Source organism: Astatotilapia calliptera, chromosome 9 (genome assembly GCF_964374335.1).
Source record: "Astatotilapia calliptera chromosome 9, fAstCal68.1, whole genome shotgun sequence".
Classification (NCBI taxonomy): Eukaryota; Metazoa; Chordata; class Actinopteri; order Cichliformes; family Cichlidae; genus Astatotilapia; species Astatotilapia calliptera.
Window position 1 is genome coordinate 21,865,058 of NC_137430.1, and position 20,992 is coordinate 21,886,049.

Consider the following 20,992-nt stretch of genomic DNA (forward strand, 5'->3'; position numbering starts at 1 on the left):
TGTGGTCAGATGAAACCAAAATGGAGCTCTTTGGCATCAACTCGACCCGCCGTGTTTGGAGGAAGAGAAATGCCAAATATGGCCCAAAGAACATGATTCCCACAGTAAAGCACAGAGGGGGAAACATTATGCTTTGGGGCTGTTCTTCTGCTATGCATACAGGATGATTTCACTGCATTGATGGGCCGATGGAGCCAAGTACGATAAAATATTGGACGAAAACCTCCTTCCCTCAGCCAGAACACTGAAGATGGGTCTTGGATGACAATGACCCAAAACCAAGGCAACAAAGAAGTAGCTAAAGAAGAAGCACTTTAAGGCCCATGGAGTGGCTTAGCCAGTCTGCAGACCTCAAACCACTCAGCAAACTTACAAATTCGCAGTGGATCAAATAATTATTACCAAACTGTACGTAGCCGCAGGGATAAGCCCAGCCTCCCCCGAAACCCTGAACTGGAAGAGCAGTTAGGAAAATGTAAGGAAGATGTTTTGAGGATGGCAACTAACTGTGAGCGGTTGCAGACCTGGTCCCTGTCTTTGAAACCATCATCTCAAAGGCAACAAAATCACAACTTCATTGCAACGCTCAGAATAATTATGGTCATGCTGCAGTCTCAAACCACTGTCATTCCTAGAGTAAAGCATTAGGCTTGATTTAGACATCTGTGGAAATCTATGTCTTAACTTCTGGCGAAACCGGAAACTCCTCAAGACTACCTCAAGTTGTTCAACCCGAGTTTTGGTAGCCGGTTTGACCTACTTATTCTGTACTCTCAGATTATTGGAAACATAATCTTAAATCTATAAGAAACAAAGGAAACACCTTGAAATTGAATCTTTTCCCCAAACCCAAAGACACTGACTTTGCTATGAGACAATTAACCATAAATTCATATTTTGCTGGAAAATGATTTAAACCAAAACCTGTATATTGAGTAATAGTTGTTCTTTCCTTTAAATTATCCTTCTGCAACAAGATAATCATCTAAGGCAACACATCAAAACAACCACAAAAAAACAAAACAAAAGAAAAAAAACAGTAACTGCTCAAGTGCTTTAAATATGTACGTGTGTGTGTGTGTGTGTGTGTAATAATGCAACATTAGAAACACATTTACAGTTTGGTCACAACAAATGGGAATTATTTGCAAAGCAATTCCCCTCACCAGTAATCAACAGGATATTACAGGGACAATTTAGTAGTGCAGTTCTGCCATTGGTATCCGGTAAGGAGTGTACACACTACATTTGGCAATATCTATGTAACAACTTGTGTTTCTGTTCGAGATTTCATCACACCACCCCCCACAAGACCGTATTGCAAACCTAGTAAGATTAACCAGAATTAATTCTGGGTAAAAGCGGGACAGCAAGTCTCTGGACAACATGAACTAAAGGGCTTAAAGGCCTCCTCTATCACACTGAGCTCCTTAAAAATGTCCACGACTGATTAAAAAAAATAAAATAAATATATCACATTGATTTTTACATTCAGTAACATTTCAGTTGTTTTGCTATTTTTTGTCATTTTTTTCCTCTCAACACACAGCGGCTTTTCCATCAGATCAGTAAGGAAGAGGCTTCGTTAGTCGTGGGTTAGAGGCTCTGTCAGCCATGAATGTCTCGTTAATCTAGAACCAAACACACAGTCTGTTAATAATTTATAACAAGACTCCAGTTTACAAGCTTAATTTTCATGCACAGTCACGACATCACTGTTACGACAAGGATGTTAAAAACAAAAGGATATTTCTAGGTTTGCTCTTCTTCAGTTATAGGAAACCTAGAGGAAGGATTATAATTTAATCTGAAATCTAAACCACACATACCACAAAGCAGCGATAAGATGAAACAGGCTAACAAGACTACTTTAAGGTACCTGTGTGGAGTAATGTGTTCCTTAAAGCAGTGATCATCTATAACAAATAAATAAAACTAAGCTCTTCATAGTGATGAGCCCACAGATAATTATTACCCGACTCTACCTTACATTCAGCTCCATGTTTGGTTTTACAGCCTGCATCTCTGTTGTTTAGGTTTAACCTTGTAGCTCAAAGCTTGTCAAAAGAAGATTTTTTTTTTTTTTTTACATACATGTACATTTACAAGTACTTTTTTTTGTCAAATAGCCAGGAATAATGAGAAAATGGACTGATTTCTGTTACCTCTCCCTTAATTACATGGACCAACCGTACTTACACGAGTGGTCTCATAGCCCATACTGATCCCTGTGATAACAGGCAGCCATTTTTAGTTTCAATACTGGAGTTAGCACTATAACACAAGTTGGACTCTTTCAACTTCTGAAGGAAAGGTATAACACTTTAGCTGCCAGAGACAGTCTCTAATACAGGGGCGGGCAATATGAAAAACTGGGCTTGGTGTAGAGGACCACTCCAATAAAAGCTAATTACATGCCCTAACTAACTGCCTGCTTACCTTTTGTAGCTGGGAAACAAAAAATTGTTACAATTATTAACTCTTCAGTTTCAGTACAAAATCAGCCACTGCCATCCAGCCAACTGCTGTCATCTTCTTTGCAGAAAAGACTGTTGGCAGTAAACATCACTGAGACCTATGATTAGCAGATAAAGTGGCTGTTTTTTTAGAGCCTTTTGCTCAAAGGGCCACTTGCTGTGACCAAAAACAATGCTGATGACAACAAATGCTTACTACTAAAAAAAATTCAACCATTAAAAACTTTAATGCTCCGTGGAGTTGAAGGAAACTGTATAGTCAGGTGATAGTTTTGTGTGGGTTCATTCCTTTTTTACATACAAGCGCTTAAATATGATTAAATGATTAAAAATATTTATAGAAGCTCATCTCAGATGAACTTCATGTGATATTTAATACATAGAAATGTCCTCCATTGTGACATGAGCCCATCACTCACTTGAAAGCACCTCCACCTCTCTGGCTTTTGACAAACCCACTCCAGAGTTTTGTTTGGGCTGGGCTCCCAGCTCCTCTGCCTCTTTGGACGAATTCCGGTTCTCATCTACAGGTTTCTTCTCCTTCGCCTCCTCTGGATTGTAGTGCCCACCCTCTTTTGCCACCATCTTCTCCACCTTCTCTATTAAGTGTCCCACTTGGGGATTCTCCCCAAATATGCAGTTGTTAATAAGAAAGTACCTCCGCTTACATTTCTCCAGCAACCACTGCAGATCTTTACCCTCCCTACGAATGTACCTCTCGATGGAGATTTTCTTCAACACATCCGCCCAGGTGAACACCACAATTGTATGCCTCCACACATCCTCCCCAAAGAGGCTCACGTGTTCCTCAATGCGAGCACGGTCCACCTCGGTGAACATGCCAACGGGGATGACGAGCAAGAAGGCGTGTGGACCTGGAGGGCAAAGAGAGGCTCCCCTGACTAACTCCTGTTTATAGGAAGGCGGAGTATCCTGGGAAGAGAACCATCCTGGCGTGTCCACCACTGTCACCTGTCGTCCCTGCACCTCTGTCTGCCTCGTAACACAGAACTCAGCAGCTCGCTCTAAATGAAACTCCTCTCTGCCTAAGATGGTGTTGCCTGTCAAGCTCTTCCCCGGCCACCTCCATCCCAACACCACCAGACGAACTTCATCCAGGCGGTTGGCCTCCTTGGCTTCAGCTCCTGCCTTTCTGGCCACCTCGTCTGGTCCAGAGGTTTGTCCAGCTACGGTCCGTAAAAATCATAAAAAAGACAGTGTCAGTACAAATAACTGTATTATCGTCATTATACTCATGATTATTAGTATTATTGCATGCTTAAATTTTTTTGCATTTATTTTAAATTTAAAAAAAATATATTCAAATGAATTTTATTTTATTTATTATGCAAAAATTTGCTTATTAGCTCTGAATCCTGTTAAGCCACCACTGGCTTAACAGGATTCACTACATTTAAACAAATAAAAATACCTAACTTTGGGTTTCATTCAAAGCATGTTCAACTTATAATGCAAATATCTAATTAGCCAATCGTTTGGCAGCAATTTAATCCATTTAGACCTGCAGACACAGTCGAGATGACCTGCTGAAGTTCAAACAGAGCGTGAGAATGAGGATGAAAGGTGATTCAAGTGACTTTAAAAGTTGTTGTCAGTGCCAGATGGGCTGGTCTGACTATTTCAGAAACTGCTGATCTACTGGGATTTTCCACACACAAGCCCATCTCTAGGGTTTTCAGAGAATGGTCCGAAAAAGAGAAAATATCCAGTAAGCAGCAGTTCTCAATTCGAGCACCTTTGGGATCTGCAGTTGGCAGCTCCAGCTAGTGCTTGATGCGATCATGTCAATATGGACCAAACTCTGTGTATAAAATTGTGAAAAAAAATGTCAACATGAAATGTATTATAATTGCTATACACCTTAATGATTATATCTTTTGACTCTGGTATATATCATTAATGTATTTTGGGATATAATTTGTACGAACAAAAAGCTTAAAGGTTGTGTGGATGTCACAATGACTAACTGAACTTATGTTTGTTGGTTTTAAGACTTGATTAATGGTATACACCCAGTATGCTATGATTGGCTCTTACATAGCATCTCAGTACTCTTTATGCACCATGCCTCATTCACACTCCTCCATACAAGCACTTTTTTTTCTAACATTCACACACTATGCAAGAAACATGTCCTGGATGGACTGGCACGCATCTTCAATGATGTATCCTGGGGTCATCGGGTGTTTCGGGTCTCGCAACATCATACACCCTCACCCAGGCGACCCAGCCGAGGGTGATCAGGCCCCGACTTGCGTACCAGTAGCTAGCCACGGATCAGCCCTCTTAATCCACAGCCACTTTGTGGCTTTCTCTGCCGCTTCGCTCACAGTCTTCTTGGCTGCCCCAACCACAACACACACAGATACTCCCACAGATGCATCAGAAAGCAACATGAGGATCAGGATACAGACTTGGGCATGCAGACTGAAGCAGCCAGGTATCAAAACATCGGCCTTCCACTGATGGATGAACTGCTCTACCTCCTGAAACCCGTGGTAAACGTGTGAATACGTCTACCCAATTGCGCTCAGTCGGACCGAAATACGTTAGCGGTACATGAGTCAGTGTGCCGGATTAACATTTAATTGTTTCGGTGTACCTTTGATGCTTTAAAAGCATTCGTTTTTTCTTTTTTCAGTTTTTAAAAGTTTATTAAGTATTTTTCAAATAGCAAACACTACTTGTTAAAACTAACGAGGGGGTATCTGTTAGAGGGAAAATGCAAGAGGTTTTAAAGAAGTCGGTTGCCTTCATAACATGTCGTGAAGGCGACTGAGTCACAGTCACGTAGACCTCCCAAATTATGCAGCAATGCCTGCTGGGGCCGGTTGCGTTGAGCAAAATCGACCAACTTAACGAAGATTTTGTTCCAAATAAAATAAACCTATACATTTACTATATATGGTTACTTTATTTCCTTCCCGGTCCACATTTTTAAGTTACTTCATCTTTTTTGACTTGTACTTTAGTTATCTAAAATGTGTTTTCCCACGCATTCTTAGCTGAGTCACCTAAATTAACCTTAAACTCTACTTTATACACTTTTGATGTACTAAAACCTTTGCTGGTGTGCTGAATACATTTACTGTGAAAAGGAAATGTTTCAAATATTAAACTAAGGCGGAAACTGAGTTTCCAGTTATCGATAACATCTAGTTTAAGATTTATGACTGACAGCCTTTGTGGTTTAAAAGTATTTCTTATAAACCTTAAATACGTTTCAGTTGTGTTTTGCCGATATAGTGAAACGTGTCAAAATCCGGTTCGGACGTTTAGCTTCGAAACTGCTAAGTTGATGCTAATTTTGACAGTCCCGGAAACGCCCAGTCTTTATTTGATAACTTACACAAACTAAAGTTGTTTAAGTTGCGATAAAATCAAAATCTTACCTGAGGTCTGAACTGGTTTATTCGCTTCCATGTTCCGTTAAATTCCGAATTATAGTCTTAGTTTGTCTTTGGGCGGCTAGTTCGCCGGAATACTTGATGACAGAAGTTACCGGATAATCTGAATGCAAATACACTACTTCCGGTCCCTGATTTCAAAATAAAGGCACATCGTTTAAAAACCGGATGCATAAAACGTACACAAATATCCTCAATTTTAAAGGTTTTTAGTTATTACTTAAGACTCGAAAATAATATAACCACAAGAATACATAGCTACATATCAAATTTTAATAATTATTATTTTTAGAAAAAGAGGACATAAACACTTTGAGATATGTATAAGACTTTTATTGCGGAACAGGGATAAAGCAATAGCCTGTATTTACAACATTAATGCAGAAGTTATTTACAGCTGAATAAAGTACACTTTTTCCCTTAGTTATAAAAGCATTAGTCAAGCCCTAGCTACAATTTCATTGACCCTTTAAAAATTTTCTGTCATAGATTAGTATGGTTTCTATGAACGTTTGTTTCTGACAAAGAAGGCAAACAATTTCCATCCATAAGTCAAAGTTTGTTATTTTTCAAGTTAAAATTATTTTCTCAGACATTTAAGATACACAACCCCAAATTTTGAGATATTAACACTAAATTGTATATGGCAAATCTTTTTTATTGTAGTGGCAGAAATGACATTCCATAACTTTCCATTAAAAGAAAAAAAACAAACAAAAAACAACAACAAAAAACCCCCTCACACATGGGAACAAAAACCTATTCCTTCACTTCTTGATAAATATTACTAGTCATGTAGCTGAAAGTTTACTCAAAAACAACATATTGCTCTTCATTATTGAAATGGCTTTCAATAATAATAATAATAATAATAAAAAGACTGTGAGAAAGATCCTTTTATAGTTCTGTGTATGCTTTCTTCAGGAAACAGGCTGCCTTAGTGTACTTAAGTTCCCCACGATGCCAGCATGCGCATGTCATCTTCCTCCTCAACCTTTCTCCTGGTTGCTGTAAAAAAGGAGGAAACAATTAATAATCAATGCTGTGGACTAAACATGGGAAATTTACCAGCAACCAATTTTTTTATTTTACTGATGGCAAAAAGAATCTTCTCCTTTAATGTATTTATAATAAGCCTTAAAATCTGTTGTGTGCATATACTGCAGCACCTTTTCACAATGGAGAAAAAACAATCAGTTTCCATTATTACATTTTCGCGATTATAATTGGATTTTATAATATTCAAATAAATACACTAAAGATCAAATTAACAGAAATATGCTTAAAATTAATAATTTAATAGATACATTTTTAAAAATATTGTGGGTTGTTGTTTTTTTTAATTTGGGACAGTATTACAGTTTGCAGGCAAGCGTGTGAAAGTGGCCATCACATGTAAGATCTGTCAGTTGTTAGAAACTTACTTGCGCGCTCATTGGATCTTGATGAAGGCAGTTTGGAGCTGGGAACGCTGGGCAGTCCGCCCATACTCATCATACTTTCTTCAAGGTCCTCCTGCTCTAGCTCCTCCAGCTCAGCCAACAGTTCATCCTAACAAAAAAAGAAAGGTGAGCACGTGCCACACAGCAAAATACCAAGCATATTTTAATATCTGTGCAAAAAAAAAAGTCTTTATAAACACTGAGACAGTCTCCACCTCATCAAATGTTTCCCCAGAAGGTCTGGAGATAGCATCACTGATTTCCTGGGCCACGTCTTGCTGCTCGGTGATATCTGCCATCAGATCATCGATCTTCCCCAAATCCCTGAGAATGAGAGTAAGAGTGAAAGAAGGTGAAAGGGTTTTCACTCACTCAAAACACCGCACTTGCTTTCTTAATTAAATTCTGTTTGAGATTCTCTGTGTTCAATTATCACACACAACATTCAGTAGTGTTGAAACTGCACCAAAGAAGTATTAGGATTTATTCATCATTTTGACTAATTATACATTTTTGATTGTATGTTGCAGCTTTCCTTCTGAAATATGGCTCATAAATGAATTTACGTCACATGTTTCCTTGTTCAAAAGGAAACAATCTCTGCACATAAACACAACCAAGCCAGGACTACCGGTGGAAAGTAAGACCAAAGCTCAGGGGGGTTTCTGCCTTGTGTGAGCAGCTTCTTACGTGTTCTCATGGATCTTCTTCATGGCCTTGGCAGCATAGCCCATGTTCTTCAGGACCTCCGTGTTGGTGTGAGAGTTCTCCAGAGCTTCCCTCTGAAACTCGATGGTGGAGAGCGTGCCATCAATCTGGGTGAGCTGCTGCTCCAAACGCTTTTTCCTCTTCAAGGCCTGCAGGGCAGCTGACACAGAGAGGACATAGAAGTCACTTGTGCAGTTAAATTTCCAAAAGTGTCATGTGTCCTCAAAAAAACAAAAACAAACAAACAAACAAACAAAAGACAGGGTTCCTCCCTTTCACAGGGTGACGTTTATTCTTAGTCAACAACCAATGCAGCTGAGACAACAGTCCATGCCACCCAGGGCTGTGGGTGCAGCTCTGAGGGAAGGGACCTTTCAGGTTTAATAAAAACCTTTTGTTGTTTTACTTGTTAGAAACCTGTTGTATTTTCAGGCATTGTCAATGACACACTGAAGACAATCACTGCGAGGGAAGTATTCACAGTTGTGTCACTGTACATTTAAGAGTTGTTTAACACTTTCCTGCACATTTATCTAAATAACAAAAGAGTCATCCACCTTAAATTTTTGATATGTGAACTAGGATTTATGAAAGCTGGTACATTTGTAGTCGCAAGAGTCCAAAAATGTACATTTTAAAGGTTTTATGGGATTTTCACTGTAAAAAAATAAAACAAAAAAAGACTTGTTAGAAATAAGAGTCAGGTTTTATAAACTCTGTTTATATAGACATTGTGTCTTCGGTTTAACCCATGAGCTGTTGCTACCACACATCAAGTTATTAAGCAAGAACAACAGAAATGTAAAATGAGATATAAAAGGCCCATAAACCACCTCCTTTTCTTTGATATTTGCCCGGACAAAAGATTAAAATATGGAAGTGTACAAGATAAGACTTCCTGGAGGCGTAGTGTGTCCTGGCCTGGCCTCGGTGGAGGAACAGGTGCACACGTTTTTTCAGACCATCATAAAAACAAATATAAATACCCCTCTTGTTCTTCGTGCCGTGCTTCTTGGCTATCGCAATTTCTTGCTCTATCTTCTTTTCCAGGTAGTCCTGCTTCTTTGTCAGCATTTCTTCTGTTTCCCGGAGTTTGTGGATGGCCTCCTGGGCCGAAGGGTTTCCCTTCGACTTGTGTTTCGAGCCCCCCTTGAACAAATTGGAGATTTTGCTCATTTTGGCTGTTTGGGGGCGGTAAACTTTGTTGGTAACTAAAAAGCAAAACAGTCTGAACGATCGTCCAAGCTTCTTTTCTCCAAAGGCGGGTGTGTTGCGGGCAGATATTCCAGCTCGACGGCTTTGTGTTCTTTCAAACAAGCCGTGAACACAACTCTCGCCACACCTTTCGCAGATACCTGCGTGACGTCTGGATATCTGACGCCTTACCTCCCGTTTCCACCAGGGCTTAAATTTTGCGTCTTTTCCGTGTTTTCTCTCCAAACGGGATAATACAACAGTGCATCATATCTTGTTTTAACGTTTTAATTTAGTTGTACAAACAGATATGTTGATTAAGCTGATAAAACCAGAAAAAAACTGAATTTACTGTGAAAAAAATGTGGATAAATGAAATTGTTAATTTATTTTACTTTACATGCGAGTCATGTGTATCCTGTTACACACATATAATAAAAAAATATAAAGATTTAAAAAGTTTTATATGGTATAGACTCAGTCACGTGACGACACATTTGGGGTCAAAGTTCGTGTCGATGATCTCAGCTGACGCTGTTTCGGTTAGCTAATGGCTGAATTAGACATCGGGAAGCATTGCCAGGTTGATTCCTGCAATCTGAAAGGTCCGTTGTATTTTTGTGTGAAGCACAGTAAATAAAGATGTTGGGGTGCGACTTTATTCTGCTGTTTTAATTATTATGAAAACGCTAATCGTCTTTTTTTTAGCATGCTTAGCCTGTGCGCTAACGCTTGTTAGCGTTGGTTCCCTCGGATAAAACTCAATTTATTATCAAGCATTCTTCTCTAAAACTACAAACTCCCACAAGGAAATTCAGCTCGGTCTTTAAATGAGTTACGACAGTTGTACTCTTAATGTTATGTAAATATAAGTAACGTGAATGAAGCTGATTGAAAGTGTCAGACTAGTTTAATGAGCTACTTTGGGACAAATTGTTAGATCTCATCGTTTGAACTGGACAAGTGTACTTATGGTCCTTGTTCACAACATATTTAACACGTTCTCCTTATTCTTCTCTCAGACTTTCTGCCATTTGTTTGTGATTCCTGCGGTGGTGTTTTCTGGTAAGACTTCAAGTCAGGTTTTTTGTTTTTTTCTTATGTGCATCTGTTAGCGTGTTGTTACGAATACTGTAATATATATTTATTATTATTTATATATATATATATATATATATATATATATATATATAATATTTGAATAGTTTTAATGTCGTTAACTGACCCCACACTAAGTGTTAAATCCCTTTTTGTGTTCTAGTCGCTGTTGCTTCTTTTGTATTGAAGTGGACCAAACTGAAATAGTCTTCTGTCTATAAAGATACATAAATAAGAAATACCTATAAAAACACCCCAGAGGCCTCTGAGTGAGGTCAGAATACCCAGGGTATCTTAGCATTATCTGGATTCACTCACCTTAACATTGATAGTCAGGTAAAGAGGTCACACAAAGCTGGTTATCATTTGCTCTGGTAACCCAGGCTTTCCTCTGAAACGTAACTGGTCAGATGATCTTTACAATGCAAATATGCTCAGTAGAACAGGTGATTTTATAAAGGAAGTTGACTCTATATACATGGGAAAATATAAAAACATCTACACACCTACAGTCGGTGTGAGAGGAGAATTACTGTTGAGTACAGTATTTAAAATGTGCACTTTGGTCAGTAAGACGGGAGAAGAGCTACAATTTTAATACAGTTTTGTCTATTTAAATCCAGGAAAGTAAACTTGGTTAAAATGCTGTGTGACCAGACTCATTATAACAACTCTTCCATTAAGACACAGGAGAATCAGGTGGATTATAATTGGGTATTTCATTAAGTTAATGCTTAAAGGACAATTTTAGTTTTTATTCTCTTAGCTGCAGCCTTGGTAGTGTTTGATGGGCTGAGTAAAGAGTAAAGACTAAATATAAAATTAGAATTCAAAGGTCAGCTTAGTCTAGTTGCAAACTCAATAAAAGGTCCAGGAGTACAAAAAGGTGTCCTGTTTTAAGATCATATATTAATTTTTATAGACCAATAAAATTGTTGTAAAATTGTTTGCAGCCAAAAGGAGAAAAAAAAACAAGGAATAAAGTTGGTACTAAGAATACAAGGAAACAAAAAGATATTAGACGCTATTGAAAAACTTTAGACCCTCCTTCTGTCTGCGCACTCATGTCAGAGGGATTTTTCCAAGATTGGTGACGCTATTTTTCAGGGAAAGTTCATACCTGTTGTTCTCTTATCTGGAATATAACCTGCTGCAGAGCAGATTAGGTTCTTAACATAGGTTACCATGACAATAAACTCTGGTAAAAACATAACCAGCTTCGTAGTACGGAAAACTCTTATATCTGAAGTTATCTGGTTAAGATAATTCAGGTGAGAATTGTTCATTTTCACCTCAGATAAACACATTTTTGTCCCTTTCAGTCTCGAGCACAGAAGCAAAGATGGACACTCATGTTCAAAGGTATCCTGAGCTGTTAAATAAATTAGCTTAATGTCTTTCTCTAATATTATCAGGACAACAAATACATTTCTCTTTATGGCTGAAGCCTTTCTTCACTCTATCTTTCTTTTCTTTTTAGGAGTCAGTAAAAAGGGAATCCGGGACAGCGGGTGGAACTACAAGTTATCCATGCTCATTTGAAGACTGCAAGGGAAAAGAATTGTTACCAGTTATATGTCCGCAGTGTGAAAAACATTTCTGTTTAGCGTAGGTTACCAACTTTAATGAACTTTTTAATAAGGCGGTGGCTCTTGAGCGTTTTTTGATCCTGTTCATGGCAGAAAAAGTTTAAACCTCCGATCGCATAATTTTTATTAATTCAGAACTAATAAACTGACTGTTTTGTCTTTATAGCCACCGACATCAAGATAATCACAAGTGTGAGAAGCTGGAAGTCCAAAAGCCTCGAATGCAAGCCACCAAAGAGCTGGTGCAGAAGATTGTAGGTTAGTTAATGTAGTCCGGAGTTTCTTCTGTCATTCCTCTTTTGTCCACATGGGATCAGTATTAAACAACTGCCTTCACTCTTGTGTGCCTGTTCCCTTTGACCTGTTAACCTGGATTTTGTTTTCCTTTGTGCCTGGCGGCCGCTCAGAGTCAAAAGATGGATCCAAAAGTAAAGGGCGCAGAGGAGCAAAGAACAGTGCAACCGCAGCAAAGGTGGCCCTGATGAAGCTGAAGTTGCATGCTGCAGGGGACAAGGGGCTGCCGCAGGTAAAATCCCAACTGTCGATACTTTTATTTTGACACTTTACTGTCTGCTCAGTTTCTTGTGTATACATTACTGCATGTTAAACATCTCTTGTCATCCACCTGCCATTATTCAATTTCTTTTATTTTTACTTTCTAGACAGAGAGAAACTACTTTCAGGTGTATCTTCCTAAAGAATTTAAAGACTCCAGCAAGCCCATGTTCTTCTGTTCCAAATGGAGCGTGGGGAAAGTGGTGGATTATGCAGCCTCTTTGGCTGGCCTCAAGAACAACAATAACGTGCTGACAGCTAAGGTAAGAGAACAGAGGGGTGTACTACAAATAGCAATATCGATGGGTTAGTGAAGTATGTTGAGCTTAAAGTCGGCGTTGTCTGTGCCACAACATCCCAAAAGGTTGATTCTGTTCATCTGGACGTAGCGTTTCAGTGGGAGAAACATTTCGACACTCATCCAAGTGACTCATTCAGTCTCAGCTGACTGCAGGCTTCCCCAAACTTATAAACAGTGCCTTTGCACAATGACTGAAACTAGCACCACTGAATGAACAATGGTGGCTGTCTTTTTACCACCGTAGGTTACTGTAGCAACAAATGCTTTGGTATTTGTTGCGTTAATACTGTAAGGTGTCTATAGGCAAGTGCTGTTTGTGTATACACACATTAGAGCATAACTTTTTACTATTCTCTAAGTGAGAAGGAATACATTATGAAACCCGTTCGACCATACCTTAGTAACACTACTTAAGCAAGCCCTGCAGTAAAGCTACAGTAGCCCAAAATGTGCTGCGTGGTGACAGGCAATTTATTTTTCATACCATCCCAGGAAGTTAGCTGATGATACAGCAAATAAATGTTTGTCCTGGAATTGTGTGTAATAGAAGCCACATTAGAAAATTGATTGGTCTGTTTGTAAGCCATTTATCACTCAAAATATTAAATCACTGAAATTAATGTCACTTTGATAAATAGATTTCACAGTCCCCTTCATTAGACTGTTGGGAATAGACAGCAACATAAGAGCACGCTGAGTGGGGAAAATAAATATATTACCTAAATATTAACGATTTTCTGCAGCATTCCCGTCTTGCCTTATTTGCTAAACCTATCACTGTTTGTTTTTTCTCTTACACACGCTTTTGCTTTCAGAGCTGCTTTAATTCTTCATGGTATAGATTCAACAGGTCTGCGTGCCTAAACGCATTGAGTTGTTGGACATTGTACCCACCACAGTTACAGTTTTATATCTAGACAAAGCTGTGTAGCATCGTGCACATCTCTTAACAGTATCCTCTTCTCTTTAATTGCAGAAGCTGCGGTTATGTCATCCTCAGACAGGCGAGGCTTTTCAGATGGATGACACCCTGCTCTCTCTGTTGGCTCACCCAGAAACTCCTCTGTATAACGGGGGAAATGTCATTCTGGAGTATCTGGACAATGAGTGCACAGGCCTGAATGATATTTCTGACTATCACACAGAACTGACCAGACACTGTGAATAATTTCTGTGTGCAGTTTGTATTTATGCAAATAAATTGCTATTTTATAAATGTTGCTTTGGGTTTTACTTTCAAGCTGAAAAGAGAGCATTATGGAGTTGTGCAGTTAATCAAGTACACCATCTCTATAATGATGCTGTGGTAAATAGAAGTAAAGACGACCCAGGTGGGACTTGAACCCACAATCCCCAGCTCCGGAGGCTGATGCCTTATCCATTAGGCCACTGGGCCCTTTTGTTTGACAGCTTCATCACTTTTAAAACAATGCTGTATTTTTAAGGCACTTAAACTTACTGTATGCAACTTCAACTGTTTTTGTGGGAATGGAAACACATTAAATGATGTAAGAAGTAGCAGCACCATAGATTTAGCTGGTCATTAACTTAAACTTATCCAGAACTGTTGTAGACTTCACAACCACAGTTATCACACTTTAATTGCAGCTACCTTACAAGTGACCCAGGTGGGACTTGAACCCTCAAGCCCCAGCTCTGGAGGTTGATGCCTTGTCCATTAGGCCACTGGACCAGTTTGTCAGCCACTTTCATCACTTTTAAAACAGTGCTATGAAATCTATGATATATATTTTGTTTTAAAAATCCCATTAAATATAGTGTAACAGGGCAGCCCTTAGCGGCTGGAAACACAGTGAGACAGACCAAGGCAAGTGTAGTGGAACAAAGTATTTATTCGCTATATGGCTCTCCTTACAACAATTGTCGAGCCTCTTCACAGCACAAAAATCCACCCTCTAATGACAACTGGCAGCCTTAAATATGTTCAGCTGTCACAGACTCAACCATTATTCCACTCTCAGGTAAATTCTTAAATCCCAACCTTCCACCACAGTATACAATATATCAATAAGAATAAATAAATACATAAATACATTTTCACATTTACATATTAATAAATACTTCACACTTTAATGTTACACCAAACCCAATATTATAAAAACCCAGAAACCCAAGCACAAAAAGATTCACCACACTCTTTACCCATGGTCTCTCCCGGAACCTTTAAATGGTGTCTGGACCCCCGGGGAAACATTTGCCCAAACACCTTGAAGAGGACACAGGCAAGAAAGGTGAGTAATCATTAACTTACAAACACCTATTTGCACCACTTTTATCCCTAGATTTCACACACACATTTGCATTAGTTTTCCTTATTGGTAAACCTTAATCACAATCACCATTCTTCTCTCCTGACAGACAACCACCACATTCCTTGATGAGGAGCAGCTGTGCAGGATCTGAAACAAGGCCACCAACTGATTTTAAAATTCCCAATAAATAGACAATAAATATTTAAACTGCTTGTGTGCAAATCCATGCTTAAAGTGCAATGCTCATAAAGTGCTTGATAAGGTGCTTTTAATAAAGTGAAAGGTGTGCTCTAAAGTGCTATACATATAATATAAATAAATGCAGTAAGGGAGTCCTCTTCCTTACATTTCCTCCTCCCTCTCTTAAGCGCGAAGTGCTTCAGTCCTCTGTCATCCTAGATAAACAATCAGCAACCACATTTGACTTCCCCGGCCTATACTGGACCGTAAAGTCATAAGGCTGCAGAGACAGGTACCATCCTGCAATGCGGGCATTCGCATCCCTCATGCGGTTCAACCACTGGAGGGCACGATGATCAGTCTCCAGAGTGAAGTGACGTCCCAGAAGATAATACCTCAAGGCCTCAATAGCCCATTTCATGGCCAAGCACTCTTTCTCCACCGTCGAATACCTCGTCTCCCTGTCGAGTAATTTCCGACTCAGAAACACCACAGGCCTTCTTTCACCATCCACCTCTTGCTGAAGGACAGCACCAAGGCCAACTCCCGAAGCATCAGTTTGCAAGAGGAATGGCTTGTTGAAGTCTGGACTGTGTAGAACTGGATGTGTGCAAACTGCTTCCTTGAGGTCTCTGAATGCTTGCTCACAGTCTTCCGTCCAACGCACTTTGTTAGGGGCTGAGCCTTTTGTGAGGTTATTAAGTACAGTGGATCGCTCTGCAAAAGAAGGTATGAATTTCCGGTACCAGCCTACTAGACCCAGAAAACCTCTCACCTTCCTTTTTGTTGTCGGAACTGGGAAGGACTGAATTGCTTCAATCTTTCCAACCTGCGGCTTTATCTTCCCAGAGCCAACTACAAAGCCCAAGTACTCCACTTCTCTCTTGGCTATGGAGCACTTCTTGGGATTGATAGTCAGTCCAGCCATTCTGATGGAGTGTAGCACCTTCTGTAGGTGAATGACATGCTCTTCCCAGGACTGGCTGTACACCACCACGTCATCCAGATATGCTGCAGAGAATGCTGACACATCTCTCAGTACATGGTCCATTAATCGTTGGAATGTCGCTGGTGCACCTTGAAGCCCAAATGGCATGACTTTAAATTGGTACATACCAAAAGGAGTTTTGAAGGCTGTCAGCTCTCTCGCTTCTGGCGCCAAAGCCACTTGCCAGTATCCTTTACACAGATCAAGTGTTGTAATGTACCTTGCTGATCCAACTCTCTCCAGCAGGTCATCCACCCTGGGCATTGGGTAGGGATCAAACTTGGATACTGCATTCAAATATCTGAAATCAATACAGAATCTCAGGGTGTCATCTTTCTTTGGTACCAAAACAATCGGGCTGCACCACTCACTACTTGACACCTCAATGATTCCCAGGTCCAACATCAGTTTTATTTCTTTCTGCAGCACTGGCACCAACCGTTCTGGAATTCTGTAGCTCTTTTGTCGAACGGGTGCATCCTCCTTCACCCGTATCTTATGCTGAACCAGTGATGTGAAACCTGGTGTCTCTCGAAAGAGCTGTGGGTCCACGAGTGGTTTTATATCAGCCTGCTCAGTAGGAGACAAATGAGAAAGGTCAACTGAAGCACAAACTTGAATGTTAGTTGAAAAGAACTTCTCAGTCACCTCCTCATCCTTAACTGAACGCACCAGTAACTGATAGACCGGCTCTTGTCGGCTGTGGAATGCCTTCAACAAGTTCACGTGAAATGTCTGATATTTTTTAACTCTTTCTGGCATATTCAGCTCATAAGTGACTTTACTCACTTGTCTGATGATCTCGTATGGTCCATGCCATTTTGTCAGCAACTTGTTATCGCTAGTGGGAAGCAATAACAGTACTTTCTGACCTGGAAGGAAGACCCTATCCCTGGCCTTCTGATCATACCAAGTCTTTTGATGTTTTTGTGCAGCTTTCATGTTGTCTTGCATCAATGATGCCATTTTCTCCAACCTCTCTCTCATGGTGATGACGTAGGCTGCGATGTTTTCGCCCTCTGCTTTGGATTCCTCCCAGCAGTCCTTAAGCAGATCCAGGGGGCCTCTCACTTGGCGACCGTATAAAAGTTCAAAAGGCGAGAAGCCAGTGGAAACCTGCGGGACCTCCCGGTAGGCGAACAGAAGGTAGGGCAGCCATTGATCCCAGTCAGCACCTGTGTCAGAGACAAACTTGCGCAGCATACTTTTGAGAGTCTGGTTGTATCTCTCCACTAGCCCGTCCGTTTGGGGGTGATACGGGGTGGTCTTAAGTCCCTTTATCCCTAACAGCTTATAAACCTGCTGCAACAACTTGGATAGAAAGTTCGTTCCACAGTCCGTCAGAATTTCTCTTGGTATGCCTACCCTAGAGAAAAGCTGCAGAAGACAATTAGCAATGTGACGAGCTTTAATTGATCTGAGTGGGAAGGCCTCAGGAAACCGTGTTGCATAGTCACATATGACTAATATGTAGCGATGACCTGTGGAGCTCCTCTCTAAAGGGCCCACAATATCCATGCCTAGCCTCTCAAATGGTGTTTCAATAATTGGCAGTGGTTGCAACTGGGCTCGCGCTACTCCTTTGCCTGAGGTCAACTGACATTTTTCACAGGAACGGCAAAACTCAGAAACCTGGACATACATCCCTGGCCAAACAAAACGGCTGCTGATCCTATTCAGTGTTTTGTGAAAAGCCATATGACCTGCCCATGGAATTGAATGACCCAAATCCGTAACTTTGTCTCTGAACTGTTGTGGGAGTGCCACAGCTTCGCACTTCCCCTTTCTCTGGTACAAGATGCCTCCTTTAATCAAGTAAACAGTGTCTGCAAGACAGCTTACCTGACCTTGACTAGCCCCCTCTACCTCTGTTACCTTCTCAAACCAGGGTTTTAGAGTAGGGTCGCTTCTTTGGAGTGCACCTAAATCTGAGGGAACATCAAACTCAAGTTGGTTATTTGGCTTAGGGAACAATGCTGTACCTTTTTCCCCTGAGCCTTTGAACTTTTCTCTTCTTTTCTGAGCCCTAGACTTCCTAATCTTCCCTGGCTCCGTTTCGAGAGACTCCTCAAAAAAGGGTAGTTCTTGCATCATTTCCTTTGCACTTTGTGCTCTTGTGACTACATGACAGGGTTTAAATGGTTCAACTGTCATATCTAGAGGAAGTGAGCTTCCAGATTCATCACCTAAGCCTTGAATGTCTTTCTCAGCACTCACTTGAGGGTCATAATCTGACTGGTGTATTAGATCAAAAAGAGTGGGGATGTCATTACCAAGTATCACTGAATATGGCAAACTGGGAACAACAGCTACCACTAACAAGTAGGTTTGACCTCCTACTGTCAGGTAAACCTCAGCAGTGGGGTACCTGTGTTCGTCTCCATGCACACAACTTATTGTAGCCCCAACCCCACTTAGCTTTTCTCCTGAAATTATGCTAGAGTGTACAAGAGTCTGAAAGCACCCAGAGTCAAGCAAAGCTTCCTCTTTACGCCCATTAATTAAAACAGGGACAGTACAAGCTTTCTTTCCTACTGGCTCTGTGGCTGGTCTTGGAACTGCACATAAAAGAGATGGTTTTGACTTAAGTGCAGGGCAAAATTGTTGTGTATGGCCAAAGTTATGACAGTGATAACATTTAATATCCTGAACTGAAGACTTAAAGGATTTCTTCACATTGTGAGGTCTATGGGAAGGGAGCTGCCTAGAACTAGAAAGATTTCTAGCCTGAACTTGACCAGAACCCTGTTCACCCCCAATGGACTTACTTGGTTGGGCGTAGTGGGTCTCCCGGCTGAAGTAGGTGCTCTTGCTTCCTTTTCTGGCTGACGTGAAAACCTCTGCGAGGCTAGCTGCTTCCTTTGCAGTCTTCGGGTCATGCTCACGTATCCAAATCTCCAGCTCTGGATTAACCATTCTCAAAAACTGCTCCAGAATTATCTGCTCAGATATTTCTTCTACAGTTGATTTTTCAGGTTTAATCCATCTTGAAAACAGGTCTTTCAATCTTACATAAAGTTCACGTGGCGTCTCACCTGGCTCAACTTTCAGAGATCTGAAGCGGCGTCTGTAGGTGTCAGCAGTGATCTCATATTTTGCCAGAATTGCCTCTTTCACCTTATCATAATTCTCAGAGTCTGTTAAATCCATAAGAATGTAGGCTGTGCGGGCTCTACCTGTCAACAGGGGAACCAGACGAATAGCCCACTCATCTCTGGGCCATCGACACACGTTTGCCATTCTTTCAAACGTAGTCAGAAAATGTTCAATGTCATCTTCTGGTGACAGAGGAAAAAGTTTTGGTTCAATTAAAGACCTGGACCCACTGGCCACTGGAATGTCTTCACCATTGAATCCAAGTTCTTGTTCTTCAGATGTTGTAGGGGGCGCTGGCGCCTCTGGTGGGTCAGGCTTATCAGTTACAGCGTTAACTTGTAGCTGGATTTGCTGAAATTGATGCTGCATGCCTTTCCACCTTTGCTCCTGACGTGACAAATCCTTCTCCCACTTTTGGTCTCTGGCTGCTTGAGACCACATAAGAGATTTCACCAACCCTGTTAACTCCTCCAATTTGTTCTCAGGGCTTGTTGCTGCCATGGCCTCTAGCTCAGATGAAGCTCCAACTCCTTCATCAGGCTGCTCCTCTTGGCCTGGCTTTCTTCCACCTCTTGTCATCATCTTCTCACTGTGGCATGAGTGACACACTCCTGACACCACTTGTAACAGGGCAGCCCTTAGCGGCTGGAAACACAGTGAGACAGACCAAGGCAAGTGTAGTGGAACAAAGTATTTATTCGCTATATGGCTCTCCTTACAACAATTGTCGAGCCTCTTCACAGCACAAAAATCCACCCTCTAATGACAACTGGCAGCCTTAAATATGTTCAGCTGTCACAGACTCAACCATTATTCCACTCTCAGGTAAATTCTTAAATCCCAACCTTCCACCACAGTATACAATATATCAATAAGAATAAATAAATACATAAATACATTTTCACATTTACATATTAATAAATACTTCACACTTTAATGTTACACCAAACCCAATATTATAAAAACCCAGAAACCCAAGCACAAAAAGATTCACCACACTCTTTACCCATGGTCTCTCCCGGAACCTTTAAATGGTGTCTGGACCCCCGGGGAAACATTTGCCCAAACACCTTGAAGAGGACACAGGCAAGAAAGGTGAGTAATCATTAACTTACAAACACCTATTTGCACCACTTTTATCCCTAGATTTCACACACACATTTGCATTAGTTTTCCTTATTGGTAAACCTTAATCACAATCACCATTCTTCTCTCCTGACAGACAACCACCACATTCCTTGATGAGGAGCAGCTGTGCAGGATCTGAAACAAGGCCACCAACTGATTTTAAAATTCCCAATAAATAGACAATAAATATTTAAACTGCTTGTGTGCAAATCCATGCTTAAAGTGCAATGCTCATAAAGTGCTTGATAAGGTGCTTTTAATAAAGTGAAAGGTGTGCTCTAAAGTGCTATACATATAATATAAATAAATGCAGTAAGGGAGTCCTCTTCCTTACATATAGATACGGCAAATTAAACAACATGTAATAGACAGCATAAAATACATAAAACCAAGTCTAAAAGGCTTTAAAAGAGGTGGCTACTGCCTTATCACCAAAGCCAGTTTTTTCTAGAGCTAAGGGACCTTGATGACAACACCCTCAAATGTCAAATCATCTTTTTTTGCTTTGTAGCACGGAGGGTGGAGTAGGGGGATC

General features: G+C 40.5%; 3 protein-coding genes, 2 long non-coding RNA genes and 1 other non-coding gene across 7 annotated transcripts; 3 read left to right on the forward strand and 3 right to left on the reverse strand.

Moving 5' to 3' along the window:
• Positions 1 to 1,040: 1,040 nt before the first annotated feature.
• Positions 1,041 to 6,043, reverse strand: gimap4 (GTPase IMAP family member 4). Of its 2 annotated transcripts, XM_026180728.2 has the most exons (3): positions 5,891 to 6,043; positions 2,897 to 3,664; positions 1,041 to 1,631 (listed from the first exon to the last, which is right to left on the reverse strand). In XM_026180728.2, exons 1-3 carry the CDS (start codon positions 5,919 to 5,921, stop codon positions 1,627 to 1,629), a joined length of 804 nt encoding a protein of 267 aa, XP_026036513.1. In that variant the 5' UTR covers positions 5,922 to 6,043; the 3' UTR covers positions 1,041 to 1,626. The 2 variants fall into 2 exon arrangements, with proteins under 2 accessions (XP_026036513.1, XP_026036512.1); XM_026180727.2 differs by lacking the exon at positions 1,041 to 1,631 and having other exon boundaries at positions 2,889 to 3,664.
• A 180-nt stretch (positions 6,044 to 6,223) lies between these two features.
• Positions 6,224 to 9,432, reverse strand: chmp4c (charged multivesicular body protein 4C). The gene is made up of 5 exons (XM_026180933.2): positions 9,042 to 9,432; positions 8,038 to 8,215; positions 7,563 to 7,671; positions 7,330 to 7,456; positions 6,224 to 6,913 (listed from the first exon to the last, which is right to left on the reverse strand). The coding sequence occupies exons 1-5, from the start codon at positions 9,229 to 9,231 to the stop codon at positions 6,852 to 6,854; spliced, it is 666 nt and encodes a 221-aa protein (XP_026036718.2). The 5' UTR covers positions 9,232 to 9,432; the 3' UTR covers positions 6,224 to 6,851.
• A 304-nt stretch (positions 9,433 to 9,736) lies between these two features.
• On the forward strand, positions 9,737 to 14,008 carry zfand1 (zinc finger, AN1-type domain 1). The gene is made up of 8 exons (XM_026179624.2): positions 9,737 to 9,854; positions 10,272 to 10,314; positions 11,670 to 11,709; positions 11,828 to 11,955; positions 12,103 to 12,194; positions 12,344 to 12,462; positions 12,599 to 12,754; positions 13,769 to 14,008. The coding sequence occupies exons 1-8, from the start codon at positions 9,800 to 9,802 to the stop codon at positions 13,958 to 13,960; spliced, it is 825 nt and encodes a 274-aa protein (XP_026035409.2). The 5' UTR covers positions 9,737 to 9,799; the 3' UTR covers positions 13,961 to 14,008.
• A 107-nt stretch (positions 14,009 to 14,115) lies between these two features.
• trnar-ccg (transfer RNA arginine (anticodon CCG)) lies at positions 14,116 to 14,188 on the reverse strand. Its single transcript has one exon. It is a non-coding gene; the product is annotated as a tRNA-Arg (tRNA).
• Positions 14,189 to 14,908: 720 nt separating this feature from the next.
• On the forward strand, positions 14,909 to 15,277 carry LOC145430958 (uncharacterized). Its single transcript, XR_013911316.1, has 2 exons — positions 14,909 to 15,044; positions 15,172 to 15,277. It is a non-coding gene; the product is annotated as an uncharacterized LOC145430958 (long non-coding RNA).
• Positions 15,278 to 20,288: 5,011 nt separating this feature from the next.
• LOC145430960 (uncharacterized) lies at positions 20,289 to 20,657 on the forward strand. The gene is made up of 2 exons (XR_013911318.1): positions 20,289 to 20,424; positions 20,552 to 20,657. It is a non-coding gene; the product is annotated as an uncharacterized LOC145430960 (long non-coding RNA).
• Positions 20,658 to 20,992: the final 335 nt, after the last annotated feature.

Coding starts and splice junctions, on each gene's coding strand:
- zfand1 (XM_026179624.2), top strand. CDS start 9,800: ATGGCTGAATTAGACATCGGGAAGCATTGCCAGGTTGATTCCTGCAAT. Junction 10,315..11,669: donor TCCTGCGGTGGTGTTTTCTG/GTAAGACTTCAA, acceptor TGTCCCTTTCAG/TCTCGAGCACAGAAGCAAAG. Junction 12,195..12,343: donor GCTGGTGCAGAAGATTGTAG/GTTAGTTAATGT, acceptor GCGGCCGCTCAG/AGTCAAAAGATGGATCCAAA.
- chmp4c (XM_026180933.2), bottom strand. CDS start 9,231: ATGAGCAAAATCTCCAATTTGTTCAAGGGGGGCTCGAAACACAAGTCG. Junction 8,216..9,041: donor CGGCACGAAGAACAAGAGGG/GTATTTATATTT, acceptor TCTCTGTGTCAG/CTGCCCTGCAGGCCTTGAAG. Junction 6,914..7,329: donor AAGATCCAATGAGCGCGCAA/GTAAGTTTCTAA, acceptor CCTTTTTTACAG/CAACCAGGAGAAAGGTTGAG.
- gimap4 (XM_026180727.2), bottom strand. CDS start 5,921: ATGGAAGCGAATAAACCAGTTCAGACCTCAG. Junction 3,665..5,890: donor TAAACCAGTTCAGACCTCAG/GTAAGATTTTGA, acceptor TACGGACCGTAG/CTGGACAAACCTCTGGACCA.